The 15808-nt window shown below is 42.5% G+C and overlaps 1 protein-coding gene across 1 annotated transcript in view; it reads right to left on the bottom strand.

Moving 5' to 3' along the window:
* Nucleotides 1-264: 264 nt before the first annotated feature.
* LOC120064975 (CMP-N-acetylneuraminate-beta-galactosamide-alpha-2,3-sialyltransferase 2-like) overlaps nucleotides 265-15808 on the bottom strand; it is a 29987-nt gene continuing 14443 nt past the window's right edge. The window contains exons 2-7 of the mRNA XM_039015589.1: nucleotides 6089-6988; nucleotides 3455-3648; nucleotides 2769-2948; nucleotides 1773-1818; nucleotides 819-938; nucleotides 265-702 (exon numbers count right to left, since the gene is read on the bottom strand). Of these exons, the coding sequence (XP_038871517.1) occupies nucleotides 532-702; nucleotides 819-938; nucleotides 1773-1818; nucleotides 2769-2948; nucleotides 3455-3648; nucleotides 6089-6400 (1023 nt within the window). The 5' untranslated portion in view covers nucleotides 6401-6988 and the 3' untranslated portion in view covers nucleotides 265-531. The remainder of the gene's footprint in view (nucleotides 703-818; nucleotides 939-1772; nucleotides 1819-2768; nucleotides 2949-3454; nucleotides 3649-6088; nucleotides 6989-15808) is intronic.

Raw genomic sequence — 15808 nt, 5'->3', positions numbered from 1 at the left:
TACTTATGTAAATGTAATATTTCTGTTTTATTTTTTATAAATTTGCAAAAATGTCTAATAAACAGTTTTTGCTTTGTCATGATGGGGTATTGTGTGTAGATTGATAACAAAATGTGGAAAAAGTCAAGGGGTCTGAATACTTTCCGAAGACACTAAGTATTCACACCGTTTTGCTGTGAAACTCCAAATTGAGCTCAGGTGCATCCAGTGCATCCAATTTCTTTTGATCATCCTTGAGATGTCAGTACAACTTGATTGAAGTCAACCTGTGGCCAATTCAGGATTTAGAAAGAAACACATCTGTCTATATAAGATCCCACAACTGTCTGTAGATCTCTGAGGCTGTAACACAATAAAATGTACATGATTCAAGTTTTTGTTGTGGTTTGAGGACTCCCGTTTGTGGTTTTGGTTGTTTGTGTTGATCATAGGCACTAGTTGCAGAGAGCAGGGCACATATTTGATTGTCTCTGACCACCAGACCACTACACTCTAATGGTTTCATCCTGTACACACCACCACCGCTCATTCTCATCTCCTGTGCAGCTTAATTTTGCCCTCTGCGTCAAGCTTTTGGATAACCTTCGTCTCAAAATCAGCATGGTGGACTCCGGTTTTCCTAAAAGCGCCGCCGTACTTGTTTTCCTCCCAGTAGTGATGCCAGTTCCCATGTTGATCGGCTCCATAGCCAAATACCGACACCTGTAGAAGGACAGAAATATTTAGCGTTAGCATTACTAGTGTTATTAGCATTCTGTTTACTTTCAACCAGGCTTCTCATATTAAAGATAAGGCTCTTGATATCAAAGGATACACACCTCATCGCAGATGTGCAGGGCAAATATTATGGCCAGCATGCCCGTGGATGGGTATCTGCCATGGCGCTCTGTCCACCGGTCGTGGGTGTACTTAAAGAATGCTGGATTCATCACCATTACCTGCAAATGAGAGGGTGATTAGCTGTAACGCAACACACAAAAAGCATTAATAATTAAATGTTTTTATCCAACATGACAATAAAAAAATTTACATTAAAATAAACGTGTGTCACGACTCCCACCGAAGGTGGCTCCTCTTCCTGTTCGGGCGGCGGTCGTCGTCACCGGTCTACTAGCTGCCACTGATCCCCTTGTCCTTTTCTGTTAGTTTTGTCTTATTGGTTACACCTGTTTCTTGTTTTGGTTTTGGTTAGGGCTATTTAAGCCGGTTATGCCCGCCTGCTTTTGTGCGGGCTTGTTCCTCTGTTCGTTTTGTGGATGTGGATTTTTCTTATTTTCTCCGGACTGTTTGGGTCCTGTTTTTGGGCCGGTCATTTGTATGCGCCTGGTGTTTCTGTCACCGGAATAATTACGATTGTCCTAAACCCTCTGCTCTCTGCGCCTGACTCCGCACCCACTACTCCTAGAAGTCGTTACAACGTGTTTTTTTCAGCTTTTTCTTTTGTTACATGTACAGTACATTCTACACACATTTTACATAAATGGCATTTTTATTAAATTTCTCACAGTAATTGCATTGCAAAAATCAAGTTATTTGAGATTTTGATATACATAACATTTCTGTAGATAGTAATTTTACATTATAAATCGTGTTTTCAGAATTTTGTATAATAATTTAAATAGAATAACGCAAAGTTTTGAATCAAGTGTCATTTTGTGTATCAGTTCATAAACCATGTGCCATGGTATTGGCACATCACAAACTCTTTCCAACTATTTTGCAGCCTGTATGGCGCCGCAGTCAACATTTTGTCAAGTAAAGACAAGACTTACCTTATCCTTGTCAGCCTGTACTCGATCTTTCACCCTCATGTATGTCCTGAAGAAACATGAAACAAAAACAACAATAAGATAGTTTTATTTCATCTTTATTTAACCAGGTGGGTCAGTTGAGAACCAGTTCTCATTTACAATGCCAAACATTTGTCACGATAAAAACAGAACAGTAGAAATTTACACAACAAAGACAACTGTCACATACCTCATTTGCACATACTGTATATAGATTCTTTCTACTGTATTATTGACTGTATGTTTGTTTTATTCCATGTGTAACTCTGTGTTGTTGTACGTGTCGAACTGCTTTGCTTTATCTTGGCCAGGTCGAAGTTGCAAATGAAGACTTGTTCTCAACTAGCCTACCTGGTTAAATAAAGGTGAAATAAAATGTAAAAAACTAAAAACATTCAAAAACAGACTAGGGCCTAGATTCAATCAGTTCAAGTGCTAACCGGAAATAGCCTACATACTGTAGCGGAGGTGTGACTAAGTTGGAGCTGTCAAATCGGTGAGCAGCTGCTCTTGATCATTGTCACGACCACACATCCATCCCACTCACGTTAGAAGTTCAGAATGAGAAAGTGTAGACTATTTAGAAATAATGGCACTCAAAAAGAAAATCACTCAACTAAATAATGAGGTTTTATATCAGCCTAGTCGAGGTGTAGATTACAGCTCACATTCCAGTGATCGAACTTGTCAACAAGACTGCATGGGATTTCTCTTAGTGCGACTCAGTGCAGCCAAAGGCAATGTCAGCTTTGTGGATATGACAGCTCAGATGCTGCTATGTGGATGTCGGCTTAAGCGGGTCTGATTGAATAGAGCCCTAGGACAAGATCAAGGTCAACAATGTCAACAATTAACTACGCCATCTGTTTAAGTCAGTCAGACGCATACCATGCAGTAGTCAGTTGAGTGCACAAATGCCCCTACTTCATGTTGGGGAGTGACAGTAAAAAGCTTGTAATTGGCGTAGAGTGGACCTACGTTTTGATCTCTCCCGTCGACAGGGCGCTGGCTACCCACTGTAGATCGCGGAGTTTAAAGGGCAGCAGGACGAGGTGGACCCCAGGGCCGATGTCCACTGCACTCTCAGGGTACATGAAGTGGTGTGTCGTTCTGTTGCCCACGTCCGCCTCGAACCCTGATGTGGTGGCTTTATTCATTCTTGACAGCAAAGCGAGAACATTGCTTCAGTTCACAGGCATGTCATGTATGGCGTGCGAGATAACAATCAGACACTGTATTAGATTTAACATGGTAACCGTGCAGCTACTGCGCTGTAGTGTACTGTACTCATTCATTCCAGACAGTCAGTCAACCACCTGACTTAACCAATAGTTAACTAATTATGGTGTTGATTGAGCTCATGTGGTATGCCTCACTGGTTGCAGGAGATGAGGAAATTGGTTGTTGCGTGTCTGGAACTGAAGCCTGATCACTGCGGTTCATCAGGCTCACTATTGCCTAATCCTGCCAATGTGAATAGCGGTGGGTTGTTTGGATCATGGCAGTGATGGGGTTGTGTAATGCCTGCTCTCGCATTTTAGACTATGTTGGTGTGATAAGCATGATTCTTTGGATTTTCTATTGTGGTTGTTATGTCTGTTAATGGTTGTTTTGAATGTTTGATTGTGTTGTCTGCGTTGTGTCATGTTTTCTCTGGGCCATACCTTATGACTCTGTTATGGGAGTCTATCAAGGAGCCATATTGAGAGCCCAGCAGGTTTCCTGAGTTCCCCACCACTGCACACTTCCTGCATTGAGCTTGTTTGGGCTGGACATTCCTGGCGGGGGGAGCGATGACCTGGAACATCTTCTGGATCACCTCGTATATCGTACGCTCATCGGTGGACCGCTGCAAAGCCTGACAGGAATGTTCAAAACTCACTTTAGATGTGGAACAACAATATCTCACAGGGATAATGCCTGTGCTCACCTTTGGCTACCAACAAACAAAAACAGGGCAATATACAAGAGTCCTTTTAATATTCAGTACTCAGGAAATCACCAGCCTAAATAGATTCTAATTCTGGCAGCTCCAGAGGGAGGCCTTGTGTTAAATGTGCCCCTTCATAACCAGCCAGCCAGCCTCTTTGTGGCCATCTTATTAACAATTATGGCATGGCATTCTTAGCAGACCAACACTGTGTGTGTGTGTGTGTGTGTGTGTGTGTGTGTGTGTGTGTGTGTGTGTGTGTGTGTGTGTGTGTGTGTGTGTGTGTGTGTGTGTGTGTGTGTGTGAGAAATTTAAAAAATTCTGCATTCGTGGCGACTGCATTCACGGCAAACGCTGCATATGTCGACTCGATTGGAAGTTGCCGTTGAATTACTAACGCTTCAGCGATAAAGATTAAACAGAGCCCTAAATTCCTCATGAATAAAATGATAATTGGCGAGTATATCTGGGAATACACACATTATAGATCCATGTACAGTGCCTAGTGAAAGTCTACACACCCCTTGCATGGTCTTTATATTTTGCTGCCTTAAAATTACATCTAAAAAGGGATTACATTTGATATTCTTTCCTACAGATCTACACAAGCTACTCCACATTTTCAAATACTTGGTGGAAACTTTGCACAACTCTTAGAGCAGAGAGAGCGTACTTTTTCCACATTGTGTTATGTTACAGCCTGAATTTAAAATTGATTAAATTGAGATTTTGTGTCACTGGCTTACAGACAATACCCCATAAAGTCAAAGTGTTGTTTTAGACATCTTTACAAATTAATAATACAAATGAAAAGCTAAAATGTCTTGAGCCAATACATATTCAACCCCTTTGTTATGGCAAGCCTAAATAAGTTCAGGAGTAAACATTTGCTTAACAAGTCACATACTAAGTTGCATGCACTCACTCTGTGTGCATTAATAGTGTTTAACATGATTTTTGATTGACTACCTCATATCTGTAACCCACAATTGAGCAGTGAATTTCAAACACAAAGACCAGGGAGGTTTTCCAATGCTTCGCAAAGAAGGGCACCTATTGGTAGATGGGTAAAAATAATTTAAAAAGCAGACATTGAATATCCCTTTGAGCATGGTGAAGTTATTAATTACACTTTGGATGGTGTATCAATACACCCAGTCACTACAAAGACACAGGCATCCCTCCTAACTCAGTTGCAAGAGGAAGGAAAACGCTCAGGGATTTCACCCTAAGGCCAATGGTGACATTAAAACCTTCACAGAGTTTAATGGATGTGATAGGAGAAAACTGAGGATGGATCAACAACATTGTTACACCGCAACACTAACCTAAATGACAGAGTGAAAAGAATGAAGCCTGTATAGAATACAAATAAGGCACTAAAGTAAAACTGCAGAAAATGTGGCTAAGAAACTAACTTTATGTCGTGAATACAAAGCATTATGTTGGGGCAAGTCCAACACAAGACATCACTGAGTACCACTCTTCATATCTTCAAACATGGTGGTGGCTGCATCATGTTATGGTTATGCTTGTCATCGGCAAGGAATAGGGAGTTATTTGGGGGATAAAAAGAAACAGAATCAAGCTAAGCACAGGCAAAATCCTGGAAGAAACCTGGTTCAGCTTGCTTTCCAACAGACACTGGTAGACAAATTCACATTTCAGCAGGACAATAACCCAAAACACAGGGTCAATTATACACTGGAGTTGCTTACCAAGACGACATTGAATGTTCCTGAGTGGCGTAGTTACAGTTTTGACATAAGTCAGCGTGAAAATCTATGGAAAGGCTTGAAAATGGCTGTTTAGCGATGATCAACAACCAACTTCATGAATAATGTGCAAATATTGTACAATCTTGGTGTGCAAAGCTCTTAGACTTACCCAGGAAGACTCACAGCTGTAATCACAGCCAAAGGTTACTCTAACATGTATTGACTCAAGGGTGTGAATATTTTTGTAAATTACATAATTGCTAAAAGTTCTAAAAACATGTTTTCCCGTTTAAGGCAACGAAATGTCGACTGTGCAAGGGGTTTGTAGACCTTCACAAGGCACTGTACCTTGACTTCTTTTCAAATGACTTATTATTGAACGATAGTGAACAGGATATATAGTAATACAATGTAATACTACATTATTACTATTATTACCAAGTAGAAATGTATTACATTGTACTGATGTACTTCTAATAATGTACAGACATATTATTTGGGAAAGTGTCAGAGATTTCTCTCTGTAATTTTTGTTACAATATACAGAATTTTTGCTGTATGGTCCTACACCTTTAACAATAAGCTGACAGTATTTGGCCACATACATGGTCACAGTCTTTGGCCCCTCTCGTCAATAGTAATGGTCTTACCAGCCACCACTTCAGGGCCAGGGGGTCCATGTTGTTGTCTCCGTCTGTGAGGAAGGGCTGCTGCTGGGGGTCATAGTGCTGAGCGAACCACGCAGAAACCTTCATGTCCGCTATGCAGGACTGGCACCCGCATATCCTGTCTGGACTGGGTGTTGCCCGTGTTCGGTTAACAGCGGTGCCTGGCACAGTCCTGGAGCTGGCATGGGTCTCCGTCAAAGTCATAGACAGGATGTTGTTCTTCTGAATGGTGATCATGACAAAGAGAATCCCACCAACCAGAGAAAACAAGCACAACTTCCTCTTGAAGAGCATGACTGGACGTTATGAGGTAGGTCGAGTGGTGTACAGTCAGTGCCCTGGGGAAAAGGCAGTCCAGTGATAGGCGTCGGCACCAGGAGTTTCAGTGGTGGAACCCAACTTAGGCAGTCCAGTGTTATTGTCTTGGCTTATATACCTAGTGATTCTGGATTCAAAGGTAAGAACCAGAAACATTCAGCAACTACTTTCTGATGTTCTATCTCCTGCTGTTCCAGCCAGAGAAATGGCACACTTCTTAAAATCACAAGTAACACAAACATGCAGAAGAATTGGTTGATACCTGAGTTTATAAAGGAAAGACGGTGTTAGCTGGATTGTGACTCTGGCCTGATGTGTCCTAGTTTGATCGAGGAGAATAAGTCCCATGAAACAATTCGACCCAAAAAATGTTGTCTGCCGCTTACGAGGGTGACTGCCTTGCTCTGCTCAAGGCAATCGGCGAGGAAATATAAAAGAGGAAGGAAATAATATAGCTTTCGGTTTCCAAATTCCCTACCCAAGCCTAAGAAGGCCTCTCATTGGTAAAACCTCCATGTTTCTCTCCAGAGCTCCGGTCTGAATGCGCTGCACAGCTTCCTGCTTCTAGAATACACAAACACACAGAGATATCAGCATCAATGCAACGATTCAGAAAACAAAATCAACATCAACCAAGCTGCTTACGTAACAAATAGGAGATGGGGAGAGAAATCAATACTCCAAGAGCCACATACTGAACAGTCAACGGCAGCTTTTGATAAACTGCCCATCAATGTAGGGCTAAATACATACCGTATCTTGAAAACATCCATCAAAATGATACTGTGTGGATGGCCATCTGGTATTTACAGTATTTGCACTGAATATATGCGCTCAGTACTAACTCCACTTTATCAGCACGATCGATAACAAAGCTTGCACAAATGTAACAGAGTTACCCTATTGGCTGTGAAACTTCCTTCGTTAGCACCCCTCTTCCTGTGTGTGCAGAAATAGGAAATCCTGCAGAACTGATAACGTGCAGCCTTTTTTCTTCACCATGAGTTCTCAGAGCATAACACTACCATCGCAGGAGTGGAAAGCCAAAACAACTGTTGCCTCTCGTAGAGGCACACAACTGAGCATGAGCGTCCACTCTGCAACACACAAGTTTATAAATAAAGTCACACGCTGGCTCTGCATTAATGCATCTCCCATAGATACAGTGCCTGCATAAACACACATAGACACACATCGCCTGTGTCGAGAGACCATTGAGCGAGGCTTTCAAATTGAGGGATGTCAAACATACCATCCAATACCCCCCACCCCCTTTGGGGCCAGACTCAGTGACACCAGAGATGCAGAATCACTTGCATTGAAATCACTTGCATTGAATAAGCCAGCCTGCTGACTTCCCTCACTGGGATCCTGCTAGCAACAGAGACTCCCAGAAGCCACAGTGGATAAAGGATCCCGAGAGAGGAGGGGGTGGAGGGAGAATTCCCAGGGATCAGCTGATCGTCAGCTGATGGAGTGGAAGAGTTCTGTTAGATGAGAACGAGATCATATCGGTGTATCCCTGCCTGCTTGTCCGTCTGCCTCTCTGGTCCTGGTGCAGAACAAACATCCCTGCATCTTATCCTCAGACCAGCGCAACAAAAGACCCAGGCCCAACCGACAGGCCAAGGCCCAGACACTTCACATTCATTATTCAATCAAATGAAGCCAGTGAATCCTGAATTAAAATGGCAGGGCAAGAGAGAGAACACCCACATAGGGATACACACAGGGCATCACAGCAGAGTCTGCTTTGTAGGTGCCAAGGCATGTACACATATGCTTAAAAGGAGTAGCTACAGTGCCTTCAGAAAGTATTCATAACTTGTGACTTACTCCACACTTTGTTGTGTTACAGCCTGAATTCAAAATGGTTAAATGTTTCTGCACACAATACCCCATATAATGGGTCAATACTTTGTAGAAGCACTTTTGGCAGTGATTACAGCATTGAGTCTTTCTAGGTAAGCCTGTAAGAGTTTCCACTCCTGGACTGTGCGAAACATTAGCCCATTAGTCTTTGCAAAATTCTTAAAGCTCATTTTCAGGTCATGCCATAGATTTTAAAGTAGATTTAAGGTGCTGTGGAAAAGTATTTGCCCCCTTCCTGATTGTATCTAATTTTGGGCATATTTTTATACTGAATGTTATCAAATCTTCAACCAAAACCTAATATTAGATATGGGGAATCTGAGTTAACAAATAACAAAAAATATATATAATTATTTTATTTATTTAATTAACAAAGTTATGCAGCACTCAATTATCATGTGTGAAAATGTAATTGCCTGCTTACACTTAAGTGGTAGTCCCACCTTTAGCTGCAATGACTGCAACCAAATACTTCCACATCCCTGGGTCGCTCCTCATTTCAGTTCGCTGCAGCTAGCGACTGAATTGAGCTGCAACAAACACTCAAGCTGCACAGTTTTATCTCAATCTCTTCATTCAAAGACTCAATCATGGACACTCTTATTGACAGTTGTGGCTGCTTTGTGTGATGTATTGTTGTCTCTACCTTCTTGCCCTTTGTGCTGTTGTCTGTGCCCAATAATGTTTGTACCATCTTTTGTGCTGCTTCCATGTTGTGTTGCTACTATGTTGTGTTGCTACCATGCTGTGTTGTCATGTGTTGCTGCCTTGCTATGTTGTTGTCTTAGGTCTCTCTTTATGTAGTGTTGTGTTGTCTCTCTTGCTGTGATGTGTGTTTTGTCCTATATTTATATTAATTTATTGATTGATTTATTTTAATCCCAGGCCCCCATCCCCGCAGGAGGCCTTCTGCCTTTTGGTAGTCCGTCATTGTAAATGAGAATTTGTTCTTAACTGACTTGCCTAGTTAAATAAAGGTTAAATAAAATAAAATAAATAAAGTTGTTGGTCAGTCTCTCACATCGCTCTGGAGGAATTTTGGCCCACTCTTGCATGCAGAACTGCTTTAACTCAGTGACATTTGTGGGTTTTCAAGCATGACTGCTTGTTTCAAGTCCTGCCACAACATTATTGTTGTTTATCAACAATGACAAGCCACCGGGGTCTGACAATCTGGATGGAAAATTACTGAGGATAATAGTGGACGATATTGCCGCTCCTATTTGCCACATCTTCAATTTAAGCCTACTAGAAAGTGTGTGCCCCCAGGCCTGGAGGGAAGCTAAAGTCATTCTGCTACCCAAGAATAGTAAAGTCCCCTTTACTGGCTCAAATAGCCGACCAATCAGCCTGTTACCAACCCTTAGCAAATTTCTGGAAAAAAACTGTGTTTGACAAGATACAATGCTATTTCACAGTAAACAAATTGACAACAGACTTTCAACACGCATATAGAAAAGGACACTCAACAAGCACAGCACTTACACAAATGACTGAAGATTGTCTGAGAGAAATGTATGATAAAATGATTGTGGGGGCTTGTTAGACTTCAACGCAGCTTTTGACATTATCGATCATAGTCTGCTGCTGGAATAACTGATGTGTTATGGCTTTACACCGCCTGCTATAATGTGGTTAAAGAGTTATATGTCTAACAGAACACAGAGGGTGTTCTTTAATGGAAGCCTCTCAAATATAATCCAGGTAGAAGCAGGAATTCCCCAGGGTAGCTGTTTAGGCCCCTTGCCATGACTACATGGAACTCTATTCTACATTATGTAACTGATGCAAAGCAGTAGAATCAGATTTAAAAAGCAGGTAAAAATACACCTTATGGAACACCGGGGACTGTGAAGTAACACAAACATAGACACATGTACACACACACGATAACATGTGCACTATACACACAAGTACACATGGATTTTGTATTGTAGATATGTGGTAGTGGAGTATGGGCCTGAGGGCACACACTTAGTGTGTTTTGTGAATTCTGTAATGAATGTATTGTAATGGTTTTAAAATTGTATACCTGTCTTAAATCTGCTAGACCCCAGAAAGAATAGCTGCTGCCTTGGGGATCCATAGTAAATACAAAAATACAACATCTAAAGTGGGATTAGGTCTGGACTTTGACTCGGCCATTCCAAAACGTAAAATGTGTTGCATTTTAACCATTTTCATGTAGACTTGATTGTATGTTTTGGATCATTGTCTTGCTGCATTACACATCTGCGCTTCAGCTTCAGCTCACACATGGATGACCTGACATTCTCCTGTAGAATTTTCTGATACAGATCAGAATTCATGGTTAGGCAAAAAAAAAATTATAAAATGTGGCTAATCCTTAATAGAAGTATTAAGGATTAGCCACATTTTATTACATTTTTTTGCCTAAAATGACATACACAAATCGAACTGCCTGTAGCTCAGGCCCTGAAGCAAGGCTATGCATATTCTTGGTACCATTTGAAAGGAAACACTTCGAAGTTTATGGTAATGTGAAAGGAATGTAGTAGAATATAACACATTAGATCTGGTAAAAGATAATACAAAGAAAAAACCAACTGTTATTTTGTATTTTTTTGTACCATCATCTTTGAAATGCAAGTGAAAGGCCATAATGTATTATTATAGCCCAGGTGGATGGATTCAGTGTATCTGCAAAGTTTTAGACTGATCAAATGAACCATTGCATTTCTGTTCAAGACTGCCCAAATGTGCATAATTTGTTTACTAATAACTTTTCATGTTCAGAATTGTGCACTCTCCTCAAACAATACCATGGTATTCTTTCACTGTAATAGCTACTTAAAATGGCACTGGAAGAAATGGCAGCAGTTTTATGGGCGCCCAACCAACTGTGCTATGTGTTTTTTTTTTCGCGTTATTTTGTACATAATGTTTCTGCAACCGTATCTTATGGCAAAAAAGAGCTTCTGGATATCAGGACAGTGATCACTCACCTCGTATTAGACAAAAACAAAATCTTCAACAAGCAGGAAGCACAGGACATTCTCCAAACACCCGACAGGGCCAACATCCCCGTTATTTGCAAGAGGAGAAGACGCAGGTATAGAGGACACAGAACGGGATGCCTCGTGAGGACCCGCAGGAGGCGAGTGGGAAAGCTGTTACCGTCAAAATTACTCGTCAATGTGCAATCATTGGACAACAAATTAGACGAGGTACGATCACGATATAGGGGGATATAGGCTGCACCAGCAACATAGAACAGCACACTCCGGTAAGATGAGGGGGGGGGGGGGGGGTCTGTGCATATTTGTAAACAACAGCTGGTGCATGAAATCTAAGGAAGTCTCTAGATTTTGCTCACCTGAAGTAGAGTATATTGTGATAAATTGCAGGCCACACTACTTGCCTAGAGAGTTTTCAGCTATACTTTTCGTGGCTGTTTATTTACCACCACAGACAGATGCTGGCACTAAGACCGCACTCAGTCAGCTGTATAAGGAAATAAGCAAACAGAAAACCACTCACCCAGAGGCGGTGCTCCTAGTGGCCAGAGACCTTAATGCAGGGAAACTTAAATCAGTTCTACCAAATTTCTATCAACAGGTTAAATGTGCAACCAGAGGGAAAACAATTCCAGATAACCTGTACTCCACACACAGACGCGTACAAAGATCTCCCTCGCCCTCCATTTGGTAAATCCGACCAAAACTCCATCCTCCTGATTCCTGCTTACAAGCAAAAATTATAGCAGGAAGCACCAATCACTCGGTCTATAAAAAAGTGGTCAGATGAAGCAGATGCTAAACTACAGGACTGTTTCGCTATCACAGACTGGAACATGTTCCTGGGTTCTTCAGATGGCATTGAGGAGTACATCACATCAGTCACTGGCTTTATCAATAAGTGCATCGAGGACGTCGTCCCCACAGTGACTGTACGTACATACCCCAACCAGAAGCCATGGATTACAGGCAACATTCACACTGAGCTAAAGGGAAGAGCTGCCACTTTCAAGGTGCGGGACTCTAACCCGGAAGCATAAGAAATCCTGCTACGCCTTGCGACAAACCATCAAAAAGGCAAAGCGTCAATACAGGGCTAAGATTGAATCATACAACACCGGCTACGATGCTCGTCTGATGTGGCAGGGCTTGCAAACTATTACAGACTACAAAGGGAAGCACAGCCACGAGCTGCCCAGTGACACGAGCCTACCAGACGAGCTAAATCCCTTCTATGCTCGCTTCGAGGCAATCAACACTGAGGCATGCATGAGAGCATCAGCTGTTCTGGACGACTGTGTGATCACGCTCTCCATAGCCGACGTGAGTAAGACTTTTAAAAAGGTCAACATACACAAGGCTGCGGGGCCAGACGGATTACCAGGACCTGTGCTCCGGGCATGTGCTGACCAACTGGCAGGTGTCTTCACTGACATTTTCAACATATCCCTGATTGAGTCTGTAATACCAACATGTTTCAAGCAGACCACCATAGTCCTTGTACCCAAGAACACGACGGCAACCTGCCTAAAAGACTACAGACCCGTAGCACTCACATCTGTAGCCATGAAGTGCTTTGAAAGGCTGGTAATGGCTCCCATCAACACCATTATCCCAGAAACCCTAGACCCACTCCAATTTGCATACCACCCAAACAGATCCACAGATGATGCAATCTCTATTGCACTCCACAATGCCCTTTCCCACCTGGACAAAAGGAACACCTATGTGAGAATGCTATTCATTGACTACAGCTCAGAGTTCAACACCATAGCACCCTCAAAGCTCATCACTGAGACTAAACACCTCCCTCTGCAACTGGATCCTGGACTTCCTGAAGGGCCGCCCCCAGGTGGTGAGGGTAGGTAGCAACACATCTGCCACGCTGATCCTCAACACTGGAGCTCCCCAGGGGTGCGTGCTCATTCCCCTCCTGTACTCCCTGTTCACCCACGACTGCATGGCCAGGCACGACTCCAACACCATCATTAAGTTTGCAGACAACACAAGTTCACTGACAACGATGAGACAGCCTATAGGGAGGAGGTCAGAAACCTGGCCGGGTGGTGCCAGAATAACAACCTATCCCTCAACGTAACCAAGACTAAGGAGATGATTGTGGACACCAGGAAAAGGAGGACTGAGCACGCCCCCATTCTCATCGACGGGGCTGTAGTGGAGCAGGTTGAGAGCTTCAAGTTACTTGGTGTCCACATCACCAACAAACTAGAATGGTCCAAACACACCAAGACGGTTGTGAAAAGGGCACGACAAAGCCTGTACCCGCTCAGGAAACTAAAAAGATTTAGCATGGGTCCTCAGATCCTCAAACGGTTCTACAGCTGCAACATAGAGAGCATCCTGACTGGTTGCATCACTGCCTGGTATGGCAATTGCTCGGCCTTCGACCCCAAGGCACTACAGAGGGTAGTGCGTACGGCCCAGTACATCACTGGGGCTAAACTGCCTGCCATCCAGGACCTCTACACCAGGCGGTGTTCAGAGGAATGCCCTAAAAATGGTCAAAGACCACAGCCACCCCAGTCAGAGACTGTTCTCTCTAGTACCGCATTGCAATCGCTACCGGAGTGCCAAGTCTAGGACAAAAAGGCTTCAACAGTTTTTACCCCCAAGCCATAAGACTCCTGAACAGGTAATCACATGGCTACCCGGACTATTTGCATTGTGTGCCCCCTTTTTTACGCTGCTGCTACTCTCTGTTTATCATTTATGCATAGTCACTTTAACTATACATTCATGTACATACTACCTCAATTAGCCTGACTAACCTATGTAGCCTCACTACTTTTATAGCCTCGCTACTGTATATAGCCTCGCTACTGTTATTTTTCACTATCTTTTTACCGTGGTTTTTATTTATTTTCTTACCTAATGTTCGCCTAATACATTTTTTGCACTATTGGTTCGAGCCTGTAAGTAAGCATTTCACTGTTGTATTCAGCGCACATGACAAATAAACTTTGATTTGATTTGATTTGTATATTGGACAGTGCCGTTAGATGAACAAGAATTTAAGCGCTCTGCCAATATCAGATATGTCTATATCCTGGGATATTTTCTTGTTACTTACAACCTCATGCTAATTGCATTAGCTTACGTTAGCTCAACCGTTCCATGGAAGGGACACCGATCCCGAATAAGTTTTAAGAGGCCTCAAGGCAATTCGTCCAGGTCCTGAGGTACCAAATCATCCCCAAACCCCCACAATACCACCTCCATGTTTGATCGTGGGTATAAGGTTTTCCCCATTATGTAAATTACTTTTTAAAACAGGGGAATTTTGGTATTGCGTAATTAAAAATGTATTTTTATTTTTATATTTTTTTTACTTAGTTTCCCTTTCTCTAATAGGTTTTGGTTGAAGATCAGTATCAAAAATATGCAAAAATAGAGAAAATCAGAAAGGGGGCAAATACTTTTTCACAGCACTGTAAGGCAACTCCAGTGTAGATTTGGCCTTGTGTTTTAGGTTTTTGTCCTCCTGAAAGGGGATTTAATCTCTAGTGTCTGGTGGAAAGCAGACTGAACCAGGTTTTCATCTAGGACTTTGCCTATGCTTAGCTCCATTCTGTGTCTTTTTTAATTCAGAAAAACTCCCCAATCCTTAACGATTACAAGCATACTCATAACATGATGCAGCCACCACTATGCTTGAAAATATGGAAAGTGGTACACAATAATGTGTTGTATTGATTTTGCCCCAAAACATAACATTTTGAATTCAGGACAAAAAGTGAATTCTTTGCCAATTTTTTTGTTGCAGTTTTATTTTAGTGCCTTGTTGCAAACATGATGCATGTTTTGGAATATTTGTATTCTGTACAGGCTTCCTTCTTTTCACTCTGTCATTTAGGTTAGTATTGTGGAGTAACTACAATGTTGTTGATCCAGCCTTAGCTTTCTCCTATCACAGCCATTACAATCTGTAACTGTTTTAAAGTCACCATTGGCCTTATGGTGAAATCCCTGAGCGGTTTAATTTCTCTCTGGCAACTGAGTTAGGAGGGATGCCTGTATCTTTGTAGTGACGGGATCTATTGTTACACCATCCAAAGTGCAATTGATAACTTCTATCACGACACAAGGCGAGACCCATATGCAGACACAGGAGGCAGATGGTTTGAGCTCTGGTATTTATTCTAATCCAAGGGACAGACAAAATGCAGGTCGGGGACAGGAAAGAGTTCATAGCCAGAGCAGAGTCCAAAACGGTACAGGGCGACAGGCAGGCTCAAGGACAGGGGCAGGCAGAGTGGTCAGGCAGGAGGGCTCAGAGTCAGGACAGGCAAGGGTCAAAACCAGGAGGATGAGAAAAAGAGAGACTGGGGAAAACAGGAGCTGAGAGGAAAATGCTGGTTGACTTGGCAAACAAGATGAACTGGCACAGATAGACAGAAAACACAGGTATAAATACCCAGGGGATAAGTGGGGAAGATGGGCGACACCTGGAGGGGGGTGGAGACAAGCACAAGGACAGGTAAAATAGATCAGGGTGTGACAACTTCACCATGCT

This window comes from Salvelinus namaycush, chromosome 20 (assembly GCF_016432855.1).
Source record: "Salvelinus namaycush isolate Seneca chromosome 20, SaNama_1.0, whole genome shotgun sequence".
NCBI classification, from domain to species: domain Eukaryota; kingdom Metazoa; phylum Chordata; class Actinopteri; order Salmoniformes; family Salmonidae; genus Salvelinus; species Salvelinus namaycush.
Note: the sequence above shows the minus strand (reverse complement) of the source record. Positions and strands in the feature narration are given on the sequence as shown.